This window comes from Phaseolus vulgaris, chromosome 4 (genome assembly GCF_051622355.1).
Source record: "Phaseolus vulgaris cultivar YP4 chromosome 4, ASM5162235v1, whole genome shotgun sequence".
In the NCBI taxonomy this organism is placed as follows: Eukaryota; Viridiplantae; Streptophyta; class Magnoliopsida; order Fabales; family Fabaceae; genus Phaseolus; species Phaseolus vulgaris.
The window spans coordinates 10,634,890-10,655,756 of record NC_143501.1 but is presented as its reverse complement, the minus strand read 5'-3'; the positions used below and the strand labels follow the sequence as shown (position 1 = coordinate 10,655,756).

Here is a 20,867-nt window from a genome sequence, read left to right as displayed (position 1 = left end):
ATGAAGCGCAAATACATGATGTTATCTATGATGATCTCTGGTCCAAAACAACCTAGAAATGACATATCCATTGATTGAAGATTTGAAGTTATTGTGGAATGAAGGGGTTGATGTGTTTGATGCGTTTAACAATGAATCTTTTCGATTGCATGCGATGTTATGTTGTACTATCAATAACTTTCCTGCATATGGGAACTTGTCAGGTTATAGTGTGAAAGGCCATAGAGCATGTCCAATATGTGAAGAGAAGACATCATATGAGCAGTTGAAACATGGAAGAAAAACCGTGTATCTTGGGCATCGTAGATTTCTAAAGAAATATCATCCGTATCGTAGATTGAAATAAGCTTTTAACAGATACCAAGAACATGACATTTGTCCCACTCCCTTAAGTGGTGTTGAAATTTACGAAAAAATAAAAAATGTTGATGTGACTTTTGGAAAAATGAAGAAGAAGAAAATTGTCAATGAAATATGGAAGAAGAGATCAATCTTTTTTTTATCTTCCGTATTGGTGTAAGTTAGATGCCAGACACTGTTTAGATGTAATGCACGTAGAAAAGAATGTGTGTGACAGTCTAATAGGAACACTTCTGAACATTAAAGGCAAAACAAAGGATGGTGTGAATGCACGTCTGGATTTGATTGAGATGAACATACGAGAGGAATTGGCACCGAGAGAAATTGGTAAACATACATACTTGCCTGCAGCATGTTACACTTTGTCAAAGAAAGAGAAAACAAGTTTTTGTGAATGTCTGAAAGGTGTTAAGGTACCACAAGGCTACTCTTCAAATGTGAAAAGTCTTGTATCTATGAATGATTTGAAACTAATTGGCTTAAAGTCACATGATTGTCACGTTCTAATGCAACAATTACTACCGGTGGCTATTCGTGGAATCTTACCAAAAAATGTTAGGTATACAATCACTCGACTATGTTCATTTTTCAATTCCATATGTAGTAAAGAGATTGACTCTCAGAAGTTGGATGAACTTGAAGAAGAAATAATTGTTATCTTGTGTCAACTTGAGATGTTTTTTCCTCCATCTTTTTTTGATATTATGGTACACTTGGTTGTTCATCTTGTAAGAGAAATCAGATTGTGTGGGCCAGTTTATATGCGATGGATGTATCCAGTTGAACGATACATGAAGATTTTGAAAGGATATGTGAAGAATCAATGTCGTCCGGAAGCTTCCATTATTGAAAGATACATTTCTGAAGAATCTATTGAGTTTTGTTCTGAGTACTTGTCAAAAGCCAAATGTATAGGAGTTCCTGAAAAAGGTTGGCACTCTCGTAGATTGATAAGTAAATCTTCAAAAGGTGTACATGTCATAAGCAAATCTAGAGAAGAGGTTCTGCAAGCACACTTGTATATCTTGAATAACACTGATGAGGTGTTACCATACTTGGATACACACAAAGACATTGTCAAATATAAAAATCCAAGACAATCAGAAAAATGAGTGTTAATTGAGCATAACAAAACTTTCATGTCATGGTTTAAGCAACAAATAATGAATGATCCATCAGCATCTGAAACATTAACATGGCTTGCAAACGGTCTCAAGTTTGATGTTTTATGTTGTTTTGGCTATGAAGTAAATGGTTGTTTGTTTTACACAAAGTCTCGAGATGATAGGAGTACAGTGCAAAATAGCGGAGTCACCTTGGAAGTAGAGTCTATGCAGTTTTCAACTGCAAAGGATCAAAATCATGTTGTGGGATCAATGCCTTATTATGGTGTCATAGTAGAGATTTGGGAAGTTAATTATACCAAGTTTACTGTACCTGTTTTCAAATGCAAGTGGGTTGACAATAAGACTGGTGTCAAAGTTGATGAATCAGGAATGACTTTGGTTGACTTTCGAAAGATAGGTTATCATGACGAACCATTCATAATGGCACATCAAGCTTCCCAAGTTTTCTATATCCAAGATCCTACGTCTGAACACTGGTTTGTTGTGCTACATGGAAAAAAGCAACATAATGACCCATAAGATACAAAGAATGACATTTGTGAGATTGAATCACTTACAAGAACGACCATCAATAAAGAGTATGAGGATGTTGTTGATGTTGTACATGCAACTCGAAATGATCATGACGAAGGAATATATATTTGTATGTACATGTGATTCATGTTTAGTTTTACAATATATTTCATTTTAATTATATTTCATATTCTTGATGCTTATCATATTTGTTAGATAACAGGAACATGACAGATGATAAAGTTTCTCATTCAAAAACTGGTAGAGGACCTACAAGATTAAATAATATGTTTAAGAAGATAAAGAAAGATGACAAAATACCTTTGTCTATTGATATCCACACTGGTGTGGCCACTGGGCAATATGCAAAGAAATATAGGAGTTATCTCGAAGTACTGTCTCGTGAAAGGATCTCTATCTTAACTCAGTCTTGGGATCACGTGTCTGACCACGAGAAAAACATGATTTGGCAAGATATTCTGGTATGTAATTGTTTTTACTTTGTTTAATCTAAAGTTCTTTTATACTTTGTTCTTGTTTATGAACTAATTCTTTCAAATAATGTAGACGCATTACAAGATCCCGAATGTGGAAACCTTGAAAGCGAAGGTTCTTTCTGATGTAGGTGTCAAGTTTCGTCAGTTCAAATCAAAATTGACAACAGATTATATACATGGTGAAAGGAAAGAAGAAAATCCTTGTGCAAAATATGCATCCCTTGATGAAGAAACTTGGCAGCAGTTTGTGCAGATTCAACAAACTGAAAAATGGCAGGTTCATATCACTTTTATATTTGAATATAGTTTATATTAACGTATTATTAAATTTTGAATTTTATGATAGGACGTTCGGAAGAAAGCAAAAGCCATTCAGGAACATAATGATACCCCACACTTATTGTCCCGTGGTGGTTATAAGTTGTTAGAGCAGAAGATGCTTGAAGAAAAGATTAAAGCACGTTCTACTTCCATTGAGGAAATGAATAGTGTAGATTCTTTAAGGCCTCCATCTCCACCACCCCGACATGAGATGTGGAAGGGTGCCCGTATAAACCCATCAGGGACATGGAGTTCTAAGTCTACAGAACAAACAGTTGAACGAATTGTAAGAAATATGTTTTTTATGTGTTATTTTAAATTCAATGTGTTGAAGTTTGACAATTTCTTTTCATTTGTTTTAGGATTCTCTTGCTGACCAGTCAACACAGGAGACTTTTAATCCATGTGGTCACAATGATATTCTTAATGTTGCTCTCAGACGACCTGAGCACCCAGGACGTGTTCGTGTAGCTGGATATGGGGTTGGGATTCGGTCATACTTTGGACCTTCATCACATAGCAAGGAACAATCGTCCAATCAACCTAGCCAAGAGTATTTACTACAATTACGTGAGTAGTTAAAGGCTGAGGTAACTCAAGAGCTTAAAGAAAGCTTCATGGAGGAGTTTAATGTGCGAATGGAAAGGGAGTTCAAAAAGCGGTTGGAGGGTTTAGGATTCTCTCAGCAACCACCTACTATGCTAGAAGATGAACCACCTCCGCCTCCTATTAAGAAAGTCAGCACTAAAGGGAGTTGTTCGGCGGTTGATCTATCGGGAGATGACTTTGGCTCAACTAGCCAATGCGAGTTATATGTTGAGTGTAATTCTTTGACTCGATTCGTTGCCTTGGGTAAGTGTTATGAAGGGGTCACAATGTTATACAATGTGCCTCTTCCTTCTAATTTCATGAAGGTCACGGTGGAGAAGGTCCTTTATGGTGATCTTACAGTTCCTGTGCCGACATCAGAGGTCACAATTGTAGCAGAGGCATTACATACTTTCGTTGCCTAGCCCAGACATCTCGTCAGACCTATAAACTTTATGATATATCTTTGCACTAATACTAATAGAATTATATATCAGATATATTACATTCTAACTAATTTAAGTATTTGTTTGTTTGTTGATGAGTAGCAGGAACCTAAGACAAAACTGCCTTTGGGAAAGAAGAAAATATTCTCCATTGATGATCCTCTGGCGGTATTGGTGGAAGTTGCTACAGCTTTAGATACAACTGTCTTAGAGGTTCCATGGGATGCCAATGTTTTTGGAAGGCATAGTAATCTACCGTTGTACGTTCACATGTCTGATTTGTTGGATCTTGCATCCGGAGATCAAGAAATTAACATAACAGTTGTGCAATTATGGATTATGTAAGTTCAAATTTTAAAATCTTTATACTTTTGATTTATTAAATATATTAGTACTAACTTATTGAAATTTAGGTATCTTTTTGGATTATGCTTGGATGAGGGGAAACACAATATATATGGGTTTTTAGACCCTCGAGTCATTCAATTAATTGGAAACAAAAAGTCGAAAACACAAACATACATCACCACTACCTTAAAGAATGGTGGAAAACAAATTTATTTTGCTCCGTACATCCATGAGTAAGTCCTTATTTATTAAATAAGTTATAATAAATTATTGAAATAAGATAAACTAATTAACTAATTTGTTATATAGGCATCATTGGCAACTATTGATCATATCTATAAAACATCATACCGCTGCATGGTTTTGCTCCTTGCATAAAAAGCCCCCTACCTATTTTAAAAACATTATAGACAGGTACGACAATTTCATTTAACATTTATTATTACTTATACATTATATAATGTTATGTATTTTAACATGAAATCTTATTATTTTAGTGCTTACTCTGGATATAATATGTTGTGTGGGAGAAGAAGTTCAAACGCACAAAAACTCACTTGGATGTACCCACTAGTACAAAATTTGAAAACAACGACTATTTATTTAGTGCGGCTTTGCGTTTAAACGCATTTGTAAAAAACGCGGTGGCATTTTTGTAATTAAATTGATTTACAAATGCGGTTCTAGGGTAAGACCGCATTTGTAAATCAATTAAAATGAATTACAACTGCGGATGAATTACAAATGCGGTCTTTAGTATGACCGCAGTTGTAATTCAATTCAGAATGAATTACAAATGCGGTCTTTACTATGACCGCAGTTGTAATTCATTTTAATTGATTTACAAATGCGGTCTTACCCTAGAACCGCATTTGTAAATCAATTTTACCCTAAAAATAGAAGCGCGCCACTGGTTTTCACTTTCACTTTCGTCTTCTCCGCTCTTCGTTTCAACGTTCTCAGCTCTCTCCGCTTTGCATTGTAAGTTTCAGCTCTCTCTGCTTCAACGTTTGTTTTCGTTTTCGTTTTTGTCATTGTCATTATTCACTTCCTTGGCATTGTCATTTCGTTTCCTTACTCGTTTTCTGCATATAGGTGGTTACTGTTCTATTGGTTCGCTGGTTTTTTCTGCTCCGCCACTGCTTCCGTCACCGCCACTGCTTCCGCCACTGCCTTCGCATACGCCTTCGTCTTCGTCTCCGATCACCATCAACCTAAAGGTTGGTGTTGTATTTATTTAATATTTTGAATTTATATTTAAAATTTTGAATTCATATTTAATATTTTGAATTTTTATTTTTCTGTATTATAATATATATTTAATTAATAACTAATATAACTTGGAATGTATAACTAATAACTAATAATTTATATATTTGTGTGTATTTTGAATTTTTGTATTATATAATTTCTATTTTCTTAAATTTATATTATATATAAATTCTATTTTTGTAATTATTTTTATTTTTTGCACTTTCTCTTTGCATATCTTTCTTTTTTTCCCTGGCATCATTTATTTTTTATAATTGTCACTTTAAACTACTTTTACTTAAATAAAAATGAATATGATATTAATCTTTATGGAATTATAATTCTATAGTGTATTAAACTTTGTTCTAGAATTTTAATTTTAGAAGTGAAATATTTAGTTAGTTGTTAATTACATTTTAATAAAAGTTTTATGTTATGTTAGTTATTGTTACTTTTAGAATAGAAATATCGTGTTTGGATTGAGTCCGGGGGTGTTCGACCCTCGGCAAATGTGTGAGATTGAAGAGAATACTAATTATTAGAAAATCCTAACTATATTCCAGAATATATAATGGATCGAAGTTGGATTAATGCTGTTCGTATAAGTGATGAGTACGAAAGGGGAGTAGAGGAATTTATACAATTTGCGCAGCGTAACGCGATTATTAGTGGTCATGATGGAGCAAAGATCAGGTGTCCGTGCGTTAACTGTTTGAATGGAAGGATACTGGATGTGAATATCATGAGGGAACACCTGCTATGTGATGGGTTTCTTCGATCTTATACAACTTGGACATGGCATGGTGAATTATTAAATTTACCACGTGTTTCCGTAACTGAAGAATATGTGGGTTCTACCATGGATGAAGCAGTACACGATGATGGAGATGATGATCGATTGGAGGACATGATTCGTGATGTGGGAGCTGAGTGTTTTGCAAAAGCGCATGGATATGAAAGTATGTCAAAAGATGCAGAGACTCCTTTGTATCCTGGATCAACTAACTTCACACGGTTGTCGGCGGTGTTAAGATTGATGAATTTGAAGGCAATAAACGGATGGACTGATAAAAGCTTCACGGAATTGCTCCAGCTGTTAAAGGATATGCTTCCAGAGGGAAATAGTCTACCTAATCGTAATTACGAGGCAAAAAAGATTCTTTGTCCAATGGGTATGGAGTACAAAAAGATACATGCATGTCCTAATGATTGTATATTATACCGGAAAGATTTTGAATTGTTGAAAAGTTGTCCGAGGTGTGGGTTATCACGTTATAAGTTGAAACAAAAAGATGATGATTCTATTGATGACATGGAAAAGCATGGACCCCCAATGAAGGTTATGTGGTATCTTCCCATCATTCCAAGGATGAAGCGTTTGTTTGCAAACCCAGACGATGCTAAGAATCTTAGATGGCATGCAGATGAGAGGAAATGCGATGGCATGTACCGACATCCAGCTGATTCTATTCAATGGAAGAAATTTGATGATGACTTTCCAGAATTTGGTAAAGAATCAAGAAATATCCGACTTGGTTTAGCTACAGACGGAATGAATCCGTTTGGTAATATGAGTACAAATCACAGTTCATGGCCTGTATTACTAGTTATTTACAACTTACCTCCTGGATTGTGCATGAAGCGAAAATACATGATGTTGTCTATGATGATATCCGGTCCGAAACAACCAGGGAATGATATTGATGTTTATCTAAGTCCCCTAATTGAAGATTTGAAGTTAATGTGGGACCAGGGTGTCGAAGTATTTGACGGATTTGCTAATGAAACTTTCAAGCTTCATGCCATGTTATTTTGCACCATCAATGACTTTCCGGCATATGGTAACTTATCAGGTTATAGTGTTAAGGGTCACAAAGCGTGTCCAATATGCGAAGAAGACACTGCTTCTCAACAATTGAAACATGGAAGGAAAACAGTATATCTTCGGCATCGGAGGTTTCTTAGAAGTCATCATCCTTACCGGAGGTTGAAAAAAGTCTTTAATGGACACCAAGAGGGTAGTGGTCCACCAACTCCATTAACCGGTGTTGAGGTTTACGAAAAGGTAAATAACATAGACCACACCTTCGGCAAGTCCAAAAAAAAGTCATCTGTGACAAATATTTGGAAGAAGAAATCAATCTTCTTTGATCTTCCGTACTGGTCGAGGTTAGAAGTCAGACATTGTATAGATGTAATGCATGTTGAGAAGAATGTGTGTGATAGCTTAATTGGTACACTTCTTAACATTAACGGGAAGACGAAGGATGGTCTAAATGCTCGTTTAGATTTGATTGAGATGAACATACGCGGCGAGTTGGCACCCATACAAATGGGTAAGCGTACATATTTGCCCCCAGCCTGTTACACAATGTCAAAAGATGAAAAAATTAGTTTTTGTCAATGTCTAAAGGGTGTGAAAGTGCCACAAGGACATTCCTCAAATGTGAAGAGTCTAGTGTCAATGCAAGATTTGAAGTTAATTGGGTTGAAGTCTCATGATTGTCACATCTTGATACAACAATTGTTGCCGGTAGCTATCCGTGGGATCTTACCAAAAAATGTTAGACACACCATAACCCGTTTGTGCTCATTCTTCTCTTCCATCTGTTGTAAAGTCATTGATCCCTCAAAACTAGATGAACTTCAAAATGAAATTGTTGTTATCTTGTGTGAATTGGAAATGTTTTTTCCTCCGTCTTTTTTTGACAACATGGTTCATCTAGTGGTGCATCTGGTAAGAGAGGTTAGATTGTGTGGACCAGTGTACTTAAGATGGATGTATCCTGTTGAGCAGTATATGAAAATTTTGAAAGGTTATGTGAAAAATCATTATCGTCCAGAGGCTTCAATGATTGAAAGGTACATAGCTGAAGAAAGTATTGAATTTTGTTCAGAGTACATGACAAAAGCAAATCCAATAGGTGTTCCAGCTAATTCATGGCACCACAGGCGTTCTACAAGTAAATGTTTACGTGGTGTGAATATTGTAAGCAAATTCTGGTGTTACTCTTGAAGCCGAGTCAATGCAGTTTTCGACTTCGAAAGATACAAATCCAGTACTTGGATCAATGGCATACTATGGGTTTATAGAAGAGATATGGGAGATTGACTACACTAAGTTTTCCGTTCCAGTTTTCAAGTGTAAATGGGTTGATAATAAAAGTGGGGTTAAAATTGATGAATCAGGATTCACACTAGTGGACTTTCGAAAGATAGGGTATCGAGATGAGCCATTTATAATGGTTCAACAAGCATCTCAGGTTTTCTATGTGAAAGATCCTACGTCAGAACATTGGTATGTCGTTTTACACGGGAAAAAACAAGGGGAAGCCATAGATGATATTGAATATGGCGAAACTCGTTCATTCACACCAATGATAACTAATAAAGATGACGATGTACTTGATGATGTACATGCAACCCGTAAAGACCACAGTGAAGGAATTTACATATAAACATTCAACCCACATGCAACATGTAAATAAACATTTATAATTTTATGTATTATTTTTATATGATTTTAATTCGATGCACATTAACTAATGTTTGTTACCTAATTTTTTTAACAGAGACATGGATGACGACCAGACTCCAGTCAGACCTCGATCTGGGCGAGGTAGTAGAGGACCTACTAGATTGAAGCGTCTTGCATTGAGACGTGCTGCTGGTGAGAAGACACATGTTGACATTGACGTCAACACTGGAGTGGCTTTTGGTCCTAAGGCAGATGAGTTTATGAGCTATCTTGGAGTTGTTTCTCGTGAGAGGCTCTCCATTTTGATTAATTCATGGGATGAGGTTTCAGAGGTTGATCGGAACATGCTATGGGAGGATGTTCTGGTAAGCTTTACATTATTATTGTTATCATATAATGCTTTTTAATATTGATTAATTAATTTTAATTTCATGATGTTATTTTGCAGGCAAACTTTGACATTCCTGATGTGGAACCGCTTCGATCAAAGATATTATCCAATATCGCACTTAAATTTCGTACCTTTAAGTCAAGACTGACATCGAGATACATTTTTGGCGACCTTAAAGACGAAAATCCATGTTTAAAGTACCAACATATTGATGAAGAGACATGGCGTCTTTTTAGAGAAAGCCATGAAAATGAGGCTTGGATGGTAAGTGAAGTAACTTTTTTGTTTATATAACATTAATAAGTTAATCTTATTTACTTCAGTTTGTTTATTTCAATTATGACAGGATCGTCGGAAGAAAGCTCAAGAGATAGCTTTGAAGAATCTTACCCCGCACGTTATGTCTCGTTCGGGGTATAGAAAACTTGAGCAAACACTGATGGTGGAAAAGGAGAAATCTCAACAGGGGACGTATTCTGAGAATGTGGAAACAGGGGTCACTTCTCCTCCACCACCTTTTCGCCATGAAAAATGGAAGAGGGCCCGAATTAAAAAGTCCGGTGCACCAAGTTCCGAGCAATCCGGGGTTATAATCGAAAAAATTGTAAGTTATTTTTGTTATTTTCAACTTTTTTAAAGCATTAATTATATTAATGATTGAAAATATGATTTTTGTGTACTCTTGCAGGATTCCTTGGAATCTGACGGTACATTTGTTGCTGAAGGTCGTCACGATATCCTGGTTGAAGCAATTGGACGACCTGAACACTCTGGTCGTGTTCGTGCCGCTGGACAAGGGGTCGGAATTAAACTTTATTTTGGAGTTTCAGAACGACAGCCATCCTCCTCCTCCAAGAAGGAAACTCAAATGAAGACTAAGTTACGTGAAGAAATAATGGAGGAGATGAGAAAGGAGACTGATTTGATGTGGCTGGAGATGAAAAAGGAGAATGATCGAATGCGACAAGAGTTTCTATCGCAACAAGTTTGTGCTGAGCCGATTGAACCCCTTGTTAGTCCCACTCCCAAGAGCACAAAGGGGAGTTGTGCGGCTCCTCCAACATCAGGGGATGATATCAATGGGCAGACAAAGGATTGTGAGCTACTGGTAGTGGGCGGCAAACTTCCTCGGGTGGTGGCACTTGGAAAAGTCTATAAAAACGCCACCACCTTACATAACGTTCCTCTCTCCCCTGATGTGGCGAAGGTAACTGTTGAAAAAGTACGATTTCCCGATGCTCGTGTTCCACTACCTTCAGATGAGGTAACCACTGTGGCCGATGCATTTCAGACATTCGTTGCCTGGCCCAGAGAGCTCATTCGATCTATGCCCGAACCTCATGTAATAATTTCGTTTCATTATATTATTTTTTATTTATATTTATATATTACATATAATTTAATACAAATGTTGTTTATCTTGTAGGAACCTTTTCAGCCACCAACTCCGAAAAAGAAGCGTGAGGTTCCAGTTGACGATCCTATGGCTTCCCTACGTCTCATTGCTAGTCAGATTGGCAATGATCCTTTTCCAGTTCCGTGGGATAATACATTTTTTCAAATCAACACTGAACTGCCACTGATGATTTACAACACAGATTTATCAGAATTTATATCTGGGAACCAGGAGCTCAATATAAGTATAATTCAATTTTTTATGATGTAAGTATCTTTACCTATTATTCAATTTACTTTATGTTAAATTATTATTGATTATGCTTTAACTAAAAACTTGTAGGTTTTTGCATAGAGTCTGTATCACTGAGGGGAAGGAAAATATGTATGGATTCGTAGATCCTGCATATACTAATCCCGTTGGACCAAACTCAACTGAGACTCAAGCATACATCACTAACATCCTGGAAAAAGAGGGAAAACAAATTTATTTATGCCCTTACATTAATGAGTAAGTTTAATTATATGTCATCAATTATTATTATTTCATGTTTTAAATATTTACTAACTCTTTTCAATGATCATATAGGCATCATTGGCAGTTACTTGTCTTATCAATGGTTGATAAGACTGCTGTGTGGTTCTGTTCCCTACACAAGAAGATGCCCACAAAATTTAAGGATATCATTGATACGTAAGTATAGTATAAACTTAACTTTGTATATGTTACTAATTAACCATCTACTAACGAGGTTTTTTGTATTAACCAGTTCATGGCGTGGATATAACATCCTAAAAGGTCGATCCAGTTCAAATAATTTGAACTACATAAGAGTAAAGGTTTGTAATTTTTTTCTTTCTCTATTATCATTGTTTATCAATATACTAACATATTACTTTTTATTGAATTATATAGTGTAATAAACAACCAGGAAGCTATGAGTGTGGCTATTACATTATGCAATGGATGATTACCATTATAAGACTAGGTGTTAAAACTGGTTGGAAGGAGGTATATGTTAAATCATTTTTATAATTCTTGAACATATATATATCTAGAAACTAATTTATGTCAACTTTGCAATGCAGTTATTCACAGAAGAAACACCAATGAGTGAGGAAGGCATTTCATATGTTAAAGATTCTTGGTTCACATACTTCATTAATTTTTATAACTCTAGCATAAGTAAACAACATTAGTGGTTTTATTATATGTAATTTGATCACTTGTAAATGTACATTTTGATGATTTCAATTGGTTACTACATTTTTGTATTTGTCTGGCTGGGTTTAATCATTATGCAGGTTATTTAAATATATGGTTTTTGCACAAAACAGGATGTACCAAAAAAAAAAAGCACTATTTACAAATGCGGTCATTTACCAAGACCGCATTTGTAAATAGTGAATTCGCATTTACAAATGCGGTCTTAGTAAATGACCGCATTTGTAAATAGTGATTTATGAATGCGGTTTTTACCAAGACCGCATTCATAAATCCTAAACCCCAAACCCACTCCCTAATTCAGAATAATATACAAATGCGGTTACCTAAAATGACCGCATTTGTAAATGTGATTTATGAATGTGGTCATAGGACCGCATTTGTAAATTCCAGATTTACAAATGCGTGTTGATCAAATGCGGTTCTATGACCGCATTTGTAAATTTAAAATAGCCGCATTTGTTTAACTTATCTGCACTAGTGACCTTAAGGTATTCAAACTATATTTGTTCACTCAATTTAATGTGTTTCACTCATTCATTTAATACATTTATTTTCACATGCAGTGCAACAGGCAATCTGGAAATTATGAGTGCGGTTACTATGTTATGTAGTGGATGTTGACTATTTTGCAAGCTGCAATTCAGAAAGGTTGGGATCAGGTAATACCTCAATACAATAAACACTTTAAAATTTGGGGTTTATTATTCATGCACTAATTCAAAAAATTTCAAATATCACAGTTCTTCAACGATAAACACCCGCTAGATTCGGAAGCATTGGAGTATGTGAGAACAACATGGTCAAAGTATTTTGTTACCATGTATAACACCTTAGAATAGATAAATCATTAGAATGACAAAAATTTTCATATATTAGGTCAACTTTTTTGTATAATGATATAATTTGTTGTATGTAATATATATATTTAAATTATGATTTTAAATGTTTTGATTTTCTGGATTTGAAAATTTTATGCAGGTTTGAGATTTATTAAAAAACAAAAAATATTTTTTTTTCAATACCTACATATAACGACGGTTCCTGGAACCGTCTTTAAAAGTACCTGCTTACAACGACAGTTCCTGGAACCGTCTTTAAATCCAACCGTCAATCCAACCGTTGTTATAAGCCGGAGTTTTAACGACGGTTAAAGAACCGTCGTGAAAAACTACTACTTTTTAACGACGCCTGCAATAACGACGGTTCTGGCACCGTCTTTAAATGTTGATTTTAACCGTCGTTAATATACCTTTTTGTACTAGTGTTAGTATGTCTATGTTCTCAAACTCCAAGAGATCTTCAGGTGGGTCATTGGCTAAGGAAGACAAAACAGCTTTAACAAGAAAGAACAAAGATTTCAACCCAGAAACAAATGACAAATCCCAATCTTAGAAACGATAAACAAACACCAGAAATGAATCTCAAACATAGTGTAAACCCAGGAAAAATAGTCCGAGGAGGGGATTGCACATATCCAATAACCAGCGTGCCAAAAGAGGCATTATCACAAAGGACACGGGTTTTTTCTCTTAGCCAAGGCGCGAAGGTAGAAATGAGTTAAAAGAATGCTTTTTGAAAGTATAAGGGAAGAAAAACGACAAAAAATAAGGATTGTTGATGTTGAGCCACATGTACGCCTCTAAGATGGCATTTCATCCAAAGACGCTTCAAAACCCGTGCGACACCTACCCTCTGGCAAAATATCTTGTCACTGACGACACATTTTCGTCTCATTTTAGCCTATTTGCCTTGCTCTACCCGGCTTAAATTTGGGGGGCTGATGTGAGTTGATTTTAAGAGTTTTCATTTAGGTGACACTTTTGTTTTAGGATTGAGATTTTTAGGCAATTATGAGTTAAAACCTAAGGAACATCCCCACTGGACATTAACTTAACCAACTGGTTAAGTAGATGTGAAGGTTCATTTCACAAAGGCAAAAGGAAAAAGACAATTATAAGATGAACATGATGCCATGAATAGGTGCGGAATTGAACATGGAAAACAAGAATGAAAGGCAATAAACGAATGGAAATAAGGAAATCAAACAAGCATATATTTATGAAATAAATGAAATGACAAATGGAATGGAAAGATGAAGGAGTAAGGAAGCTTATGAGAATGGAGTTGAGAAAGTGAGCACGCCACTTGGAGGATGAATTTACTTCAAGATAAGTGTTGGAAGCCGCCACTTGAGAGCTCTAAAAAACTCACAACATAAGACTAAAGACTAAGAGGAACAAGCCTCACTAGCATCACACACAAATTTGTGCAGACTAACTTTTCTTGTAAGTAATTCAACAGGTAAAATACACTAGGTAGACCTCCTATTTATAGGTGAATAAGCCTTGGATAACAAGCTAAAGGGGTAGGATGGGAAAAGGGAAAAAATGGGCAGCCTTAGGGTTTGACTAAGTCAAACCCGCATCCTAGGCTTGTCCTTCTAGAAACTAGGTCAAAATGTCTTCCAAAAGGGCTAGCAACAAGCTAAAATGCTACCCACACCCCTTATTATGCTAAAGGTACCTTATTCTAGCCTATATTTTCTATTTGAACTCCCAAAGTGAGCCCAAAATTATTTACAACATTTTCTAATCATTAAGAAGACCAGCAAGAAGAACTTTAGATTCTCCGGTCTTGGTCCAATTCTTCCTCTGTTGAGGTCTCCACTTGTATGTTGAGATGACTTTTCATAGTGTAAAGCATCCTTGGTCATCTCCTTGTGGGCTTGGTTTGCATCAGGGGTTGTGTCCTGTTCGGCATGTTCGATCTACGATCCGATTAGGGCATGCCAGGTACGTAGTCTAAACATTTGAACCCCTGGCCCATCAGTCAGGCGGTAGCTGTTGAGAATACCATAACTCTAGAAATCAGCCCAAAGATGATAAGGCCCAGTGTCTCTAAAAGAGCATCCACTTCTCACTTTTGGTAAAATTAACACAGCCCAAACACCAAAAGAAGATTTTATCTGATTTCAGTTAGTTGTTAGAAGGAGGAGAAAGAAGAAACCCAGTCAGAGGCGATACTCTACAAAGGATGTAACCTCAAAATATAAAGGAAGAATATTAACGGATAAATTTTGTTGTTATCAATTCTTGACGACTACTATAAAAGGGCCCTGAGATCCTGACTACTAAGGAAGTTAACTCTATGCTATTTACACTATATTATAATATATAAATGCTCTCACTGACTTGATCAATGGAGTCTAATCAATAGGTGAAGCACCCTCCATTGGAATTTGTGGCAAAGACTGAGGAAGATAGTAACCACCACTATGGTCCGACCCATGTCAGACAGCAAGAACAGAAAGTCATTTTGATTTTTTTAGAACTTATCTTATACATAATAATTTTTTAGTTGATTAGAAGATGTTTTTAATCCACTAAAATGTTTATATGGTAGTATGGAATGATTGCATAGAGAATTTTAATCAATTATATTTTTTTTAATTGATTAAGATTACTTAGAACTATAAGCAGTTATGTGGGATTTTTTTTCATCAGTTAAAACATGTTTTTAACATATTAGTCTTTCATGTCCTTTTAGAGTATTTTGAACTAATCTATTTTAATATGTTAAAACTATGTTTAATGCATCAATTTCACGAGTAAGTGAAATTAACATATTAAAGTACAATTTTAGCCCATTAAATCTGACATTTTAAAATCTATCTAACTCTCCTTTTGAACCCTTTTGACACATTTTTGAACTTGCATTTCTAAAACCATTTCTACTATTGAGAGATAGTTATTACTTACCTAATATACTTTTCTTTGAGTTTTCTTTGAGTTATTTCAAGATCATTATCTTTATTTCAAGGCCTTTAGTCAACAGCCTGAAGAGTTCCTGAGAAGATGGAAAAGACCAAAATTTTGTACAGGAAGAACCACCATAAGTACAAGATAATTGAAAAATCAACAATGCAAGAAAAATGAAAACATGGTAAGCTAAACAATTAGCATTGATATGGAATGAAAAGATTCATAAGCTCTTCTTCTTTAGCAATGATGAAGTCATGCATTAGGTAAAGGCCTGGAATGCTCACTTATGATGTAGTGATAGATACAGGAACCAAGTCACTAGCTTGATCCTGAACAAATATGAAAACTCATAAGGACTAGCATAAGGGATAATTCCACAAACCACCATTACTTGTTAGAAATGCATACCTCCTCCTTCCTTACCTTGTTAATTTAAAATAATTTTAAGAAACTTATGGGTGTGCTTTGCACATAAAAGTTACTTTAATTTTCTAAGTATCAAATGCCAATGAATGAGAATAAGAATTTAATTCGCATAGGCAGGGCATTCATAGAATTACATTATCATCCAATCGTACATTGCAATACAACAAAAAATTATTGAGTTTTAAAGAAAATTTAGAGAGAAAATAGAAAGAGTTATAGAATAAAAACAAGAATACTGAAAAATCGAAATTTGGTACCTCCGTAAAATTCGTTTCTTTCACGATTTACTTTGATCATTGGATTTTTGGCAAGTGAAAGATCAGTCGTTAACACAAGGCAAGTCACCAACCAGCACAGGGCAAAGACAATAACACAATCAGCATAGTCATACAAAATAGATTTCCCAAATTAAGAACAATATATTTCAAAAAAAAATAATAACCACAATAGATTTGACAAATTAGGAACAATCCAGCAGTAGATTTCAAACCTGAACAAACGATGGCGGAGGAGGTTGTGATAGTGAATAGTCGCGGAGAGTGTAACGCGTGAACGCGAGATTGAAGAGAGGTAGGGTTCACGGAGAGTGACGTGAGAGTGAACAGAGGTAGGGTTTCGTGAGTGTGTAGTGAAGAGAGGTTTCGTAAGTGTTTTACATAGATAGAGAGGGAAGAGGGTGATAGGGTTTCGTGAGTGTTTCGTGAAAGAGAGGGGCGAATTTTTTAGCAGAGAGAGGGAAGAGTGTTTATGAAAAATGTGAAGAGTTAAGAGTGTATTCAGTTTCCAAAAGTCAAAGCAAGTTTTCAAAAAAAATTGGGAATAATGAGGAATGGTGTATGGAGGGACGGAAAACGCGGGCTTTTTATTCTGAAGGATAATTGTGGCATTTCAGAATTACACATTCTAAAGGATAATTGTGGCGGTTACTAAGACGTCGTATTGTACGGAAACTTGTAGCGGTTATTAATAACCACCATATTATAGCTGCCACTTTATACACAATTTTTTGTAGTGTTATGTAAGAGAGAAACGTAAAGATTCACCTGTATTTTTTTCTACTGATGTGCTTGTTGGGTTCAGGTGAATTTATTTCATTGTATTATTTTCCTTTTGTGTCTTATTGTCGTTTCTGTATAAGATTTCCAATCATAGTTTTTCTAACAAGGAGTTACGAGATTAGAAATTCAATCTTGTAGGATTCAGGAGTTGATTTCTTGTGTTTGTTGTATTGGTCATGTGTTTGTAAAAACATTGTCATGGTTTGAGCTCGGCTGGTGAGCTTGGACAATTGGATGTAGTTCTGAGATAGACTAAACAAATATAAAATCCTTTGTGTATTTCTTTTTGTCTTTCCTTTTATTATAGTTTTTACTACTTTTTCTTGAGTGTTCTTGGTTCTTAAAAAGTTTTCTGAAAGCAAAAAAATCGTAAAATTGATTGGACTTTGTCATTTTGTTTTTAAAAAACTTACGTGATAGATCAATCGGAATTTGGTACCTCCGTAAAATTCGCTTCTGTCACGATTTACTTTGATCATTGGATTTTTGGCAAGTGAAGGATCAGTCGTTAACACAAGGCAAGTTACCAACCAGCACAGGGCAAAGACAATAACACAATCAGCATAGTCATACAAAATAGATTTCCCAAATTAAGAACAATATATTTCAAAAAAAAATAATAACCACAATAGATTTGACAAATTAGGAACAATCCAGCAGTAGATTTCAAACCTGAACAAACGGTGGCGGAGGAGGTTGTGATAGTGAATAGTCGCGAAGAGTGTAACGCGTGAACGCGAGATTGAAGAGAGGTAGGGTTCACGGAGAGTGACGTGAGAGTGAACAGAGGTAGGGTTCCGTGAGTGTGTAGTGAAGAGAGGTTTCGTAAGTGTTTTACATAGATAGAGAGGGAAGAGGGTGATAGGGTTTCATGAGTGTTTCGTGAAAGAGAGGGGCGAATTTTTTAGCAGAGAGAGGGAAGAGTGTTTATGAAAAATGTGAAGAGTTAAGAGTGTATTCAGTTTCCAAGAGTCAAAGCAAGTTTTCAAAAAAAATTGGGAATAATGAGGAATGGTGTATGGAGGGACGGAAAACGCAGGCTTTTTATTCTGAAGGATAATTGTGGCATTTCAGAATTACACATTCTAAAGGATAATTGTGGCGGTTACTAAGACGTCGTATTGTACGGAAACTTGTGGCGGTTATTAATAACCACCATATTATAGCTGCCACTTTATACACGATTTTTTGTAGTGTTATGTAAGAGAGAAACGTAAAGATTCACCTGTATTTTTTTCTACTGATGTGCTTGTTGGGTTCAGGTGAATTTATTTCATTGTATTATTTTCCTTTTGTGTCTTATTGTCGTTTCTGTATAAGATTTCCAATCATAGTTTTTCTAACAAGGAGTTACGAGATTAGAAATTCAATCTTGTAGGATTCAGGAGTTGATTTCTTGTGTTTGTTGTATTGGTCATGTGTTTGTAAAAACATTGTCATGGTTTGAGCTCGGCTGGTGGGCTTGGACAATTGGATGTAGTTCTGAGATAGACTAAACAAATATAAAATCCTTTGTGTATTTCTTTTTGTCTTTCCTTTTATTATAGTTTTTACTACTTTTTCTTGAGTGTTCTTGGTTCTTAAAAAGTTTTGTGAAAGCAAAAAAATCGTAAAATTGATTGGACTTTGTCATTTTGTTTTTAAAAAACTTACGTGATAGATCAATTCACCCCCCCTCCCCCGAACTCAATCCCTTTATTCTAACAATTAGCATCAAGAGATGGTTCTTGAAAGATACTCAAGATTTGATCCTATATTTTAAAAATGACTAAAACAAGCTTCCTTTTGCATAAGATGCATCTATTAATAGACCACCTATGTTTGGAGGTGTTAACTATCAATTTTTGAAGGCTAGAATAAAAATCTTTATTGAGCTTCTTGATAGAGGGATATAAGATGCCATTTTAAATGGACTGCTTATTCCTAAGCATGTTGTTAATAATGAATTTGTAGAAAAACCCTAGTCTTATTTGTTTGAAATTGAAAATTAGAAATCTCAATATGACCGCATGGCCAAAAATATTATAACCTGTGTTTTGAATCTTGATGAGTTTTAGATTTTCTAAGTGCAACATTGTAAAGGAAGTGTGGGACATCCTTGAAGTCACATATGTGGGAACAACTGATTTCGAGAGAGTTCGAAAACATGCATTAATCCAAGAATTCCTCAGGATGCAGTAGGAAGAGACCATAGTTAATGTGAAAAAATGGTTTACACATATTTTAAATCACCTTATTGGCTTCGGGAAAGTATTTGATAAGGAAGAGTTGAATATCAAAATATTGAAATGTCTGAACAGAAGTTGGCAGCCTAAGGTAACAACAACTTAGAGTCTAAAGACCTGTCAACCATGAAAATTGCATCTCTGTTTGGAAAATTAAGAGACCACAAGTTATAGATGAAAAAAACTCAATGAGCAGGAAAGCATTTTTGTGAAAACTATTATTTAGAGGAAAGGGGTTAGTGAATAAGATTCGAAAGAATGTAGTGACTTAAAAAACCTGAATGTGTTGGTCGGAAAATTTGAAAATTTTCTACGAAAGAGAAACGAGGATGGAAACTTTTCGCATAAAATGTATGTAAATAGAAAAAATTATTCAAATTCTTCTAATTTGACATGTTATGGATTTGGATAACAAAGACATATCAGAATTGAATGTCCAAGTAATAAAAAAAAAAGGCAAATGACAAGAAATTTGAGAAAGGCAACAAAAATAGAAAAGCCTACATAACCTAGAAGGATAATGATGAGACTTCTTCAAGTGCTTCTTCAAAGGAGGGTGAGGAGGCAAACCTTTACTAGATGGTTGGATGTGATTTTTCTTTAAGCAATGTGCACGTGAAAGCCAATAAGTAGTTATGGTACTTAGATAGTGGATGTTCAAGGCCCATAATGGATGTTGACAAGTTTGTGAATTTGTAGTTGAAATCTAAAGGTTATGTTACTTATGGTGACAATAATAAAGGAAGAATCCTTGGTTCTGTTGATATAGAGAATGGTTTCTCAAATACTATACAGAATGTACTCTTAGTTGATGGTTTAATGTATAATCTACTAAGTATCAGTTAGGATTATGACAAAGGTCGTAAGGTGATATTTGAACTTAAATATTGCATTATTTATGAATCAAAAACTAACAAAATAATGTTGGTTGATGATGATGAATTTTCGGAAGACTTCACCAAATTAAACCTGAACAAACGAAGAAATCAAGTTAGTTCTGATGGATATGTAGTTGGACAAGAATCTCATAAAGGCCTACCCAATGGAAAATTTCTAGATATCTCTCACTTGACAATGTAATTGAATAGATTAAAAAGGAAGTATCTACTAGACATTCTTTAAATAATTTCCTCAATACAATGACTTTTGTTTCACAAATTGAGCCTAAGAATATTGTGATGCCTTAAAAGATGGACATTGAATTTATGTTATACATGAGGAATTGAATCAATTTATTAGAAATGATGTTTGGACGGTTGTACCCAAGACTAGAAGCATTAATGTAATAGGTACAAAATGAATTTTCAAATATAAAATGGATGAGTTAGGTATTATCATTAGAAATAAAGTCAGACTTGTAGCTAAAGGTTATAATTAAGAAGAAGGGATAGATTTTGATGAAACTTATGGCCATGTAGCTAGACTATAGGTTGTAAGATTACTCCTTGTATATG

General features: G+C 35.1%; 1 protein-coding gene across 1 annotated transcript; it reads left to right on the top strand.

The window, feature by feature from the left end:
• Positions 1-8,519: 8,519 nt before the first annotated feature.
• LOC150027897 (uncharacterized) lies at positions 8,520-11,496 on the top strand. Its single transcript, XM_090300944.1, has 8 exons — positions 8,520-9,294; positions 9,378-9,536; positions 9,670-9,927; positions 10,009-10,389; positions 10,456-10,662; positions 10,747-10,982; positions 11,059-11,215; positions 11,315-11,496. The coding sequence occupies exons 1-8, from the start codon at positions 9,028-9,030 to the stop codon at positions 11,411-11,413; spliced, it is 1,764 nt and encodes a 587-aa protein (XP_090157070.1). The 5' UTR covers positions 8,520-9,027; the 3' UTR covers positions 11,414-11,496.
• The last annotated feature ends 9,371 nt before the right edge of the window (positions 11,497-20,867 follow it).

Coding starts and splice junctions, on each gene's coding strand:
- LOC150027897 (XM_090300944.1), top strand. CDS start 9,028: ATGGATGACGACCAGACTCCAGTCAGACCTCGATCTGGGCGAGGTAGT. Junction 10,663..10,746: donor GATCTATGCCCGAACCTCAT/GTAATAATTTCG, acceptor TTTATCTTGTAG/GAACCTTTTCAGCCACCAAC. Junction 11,216..11,314: donor AACAAATTTATTTATGCCCT/TACATTAATGAG, acceptor AGGCATCATTGG/CAGTTACTTGTCTTATCAAT.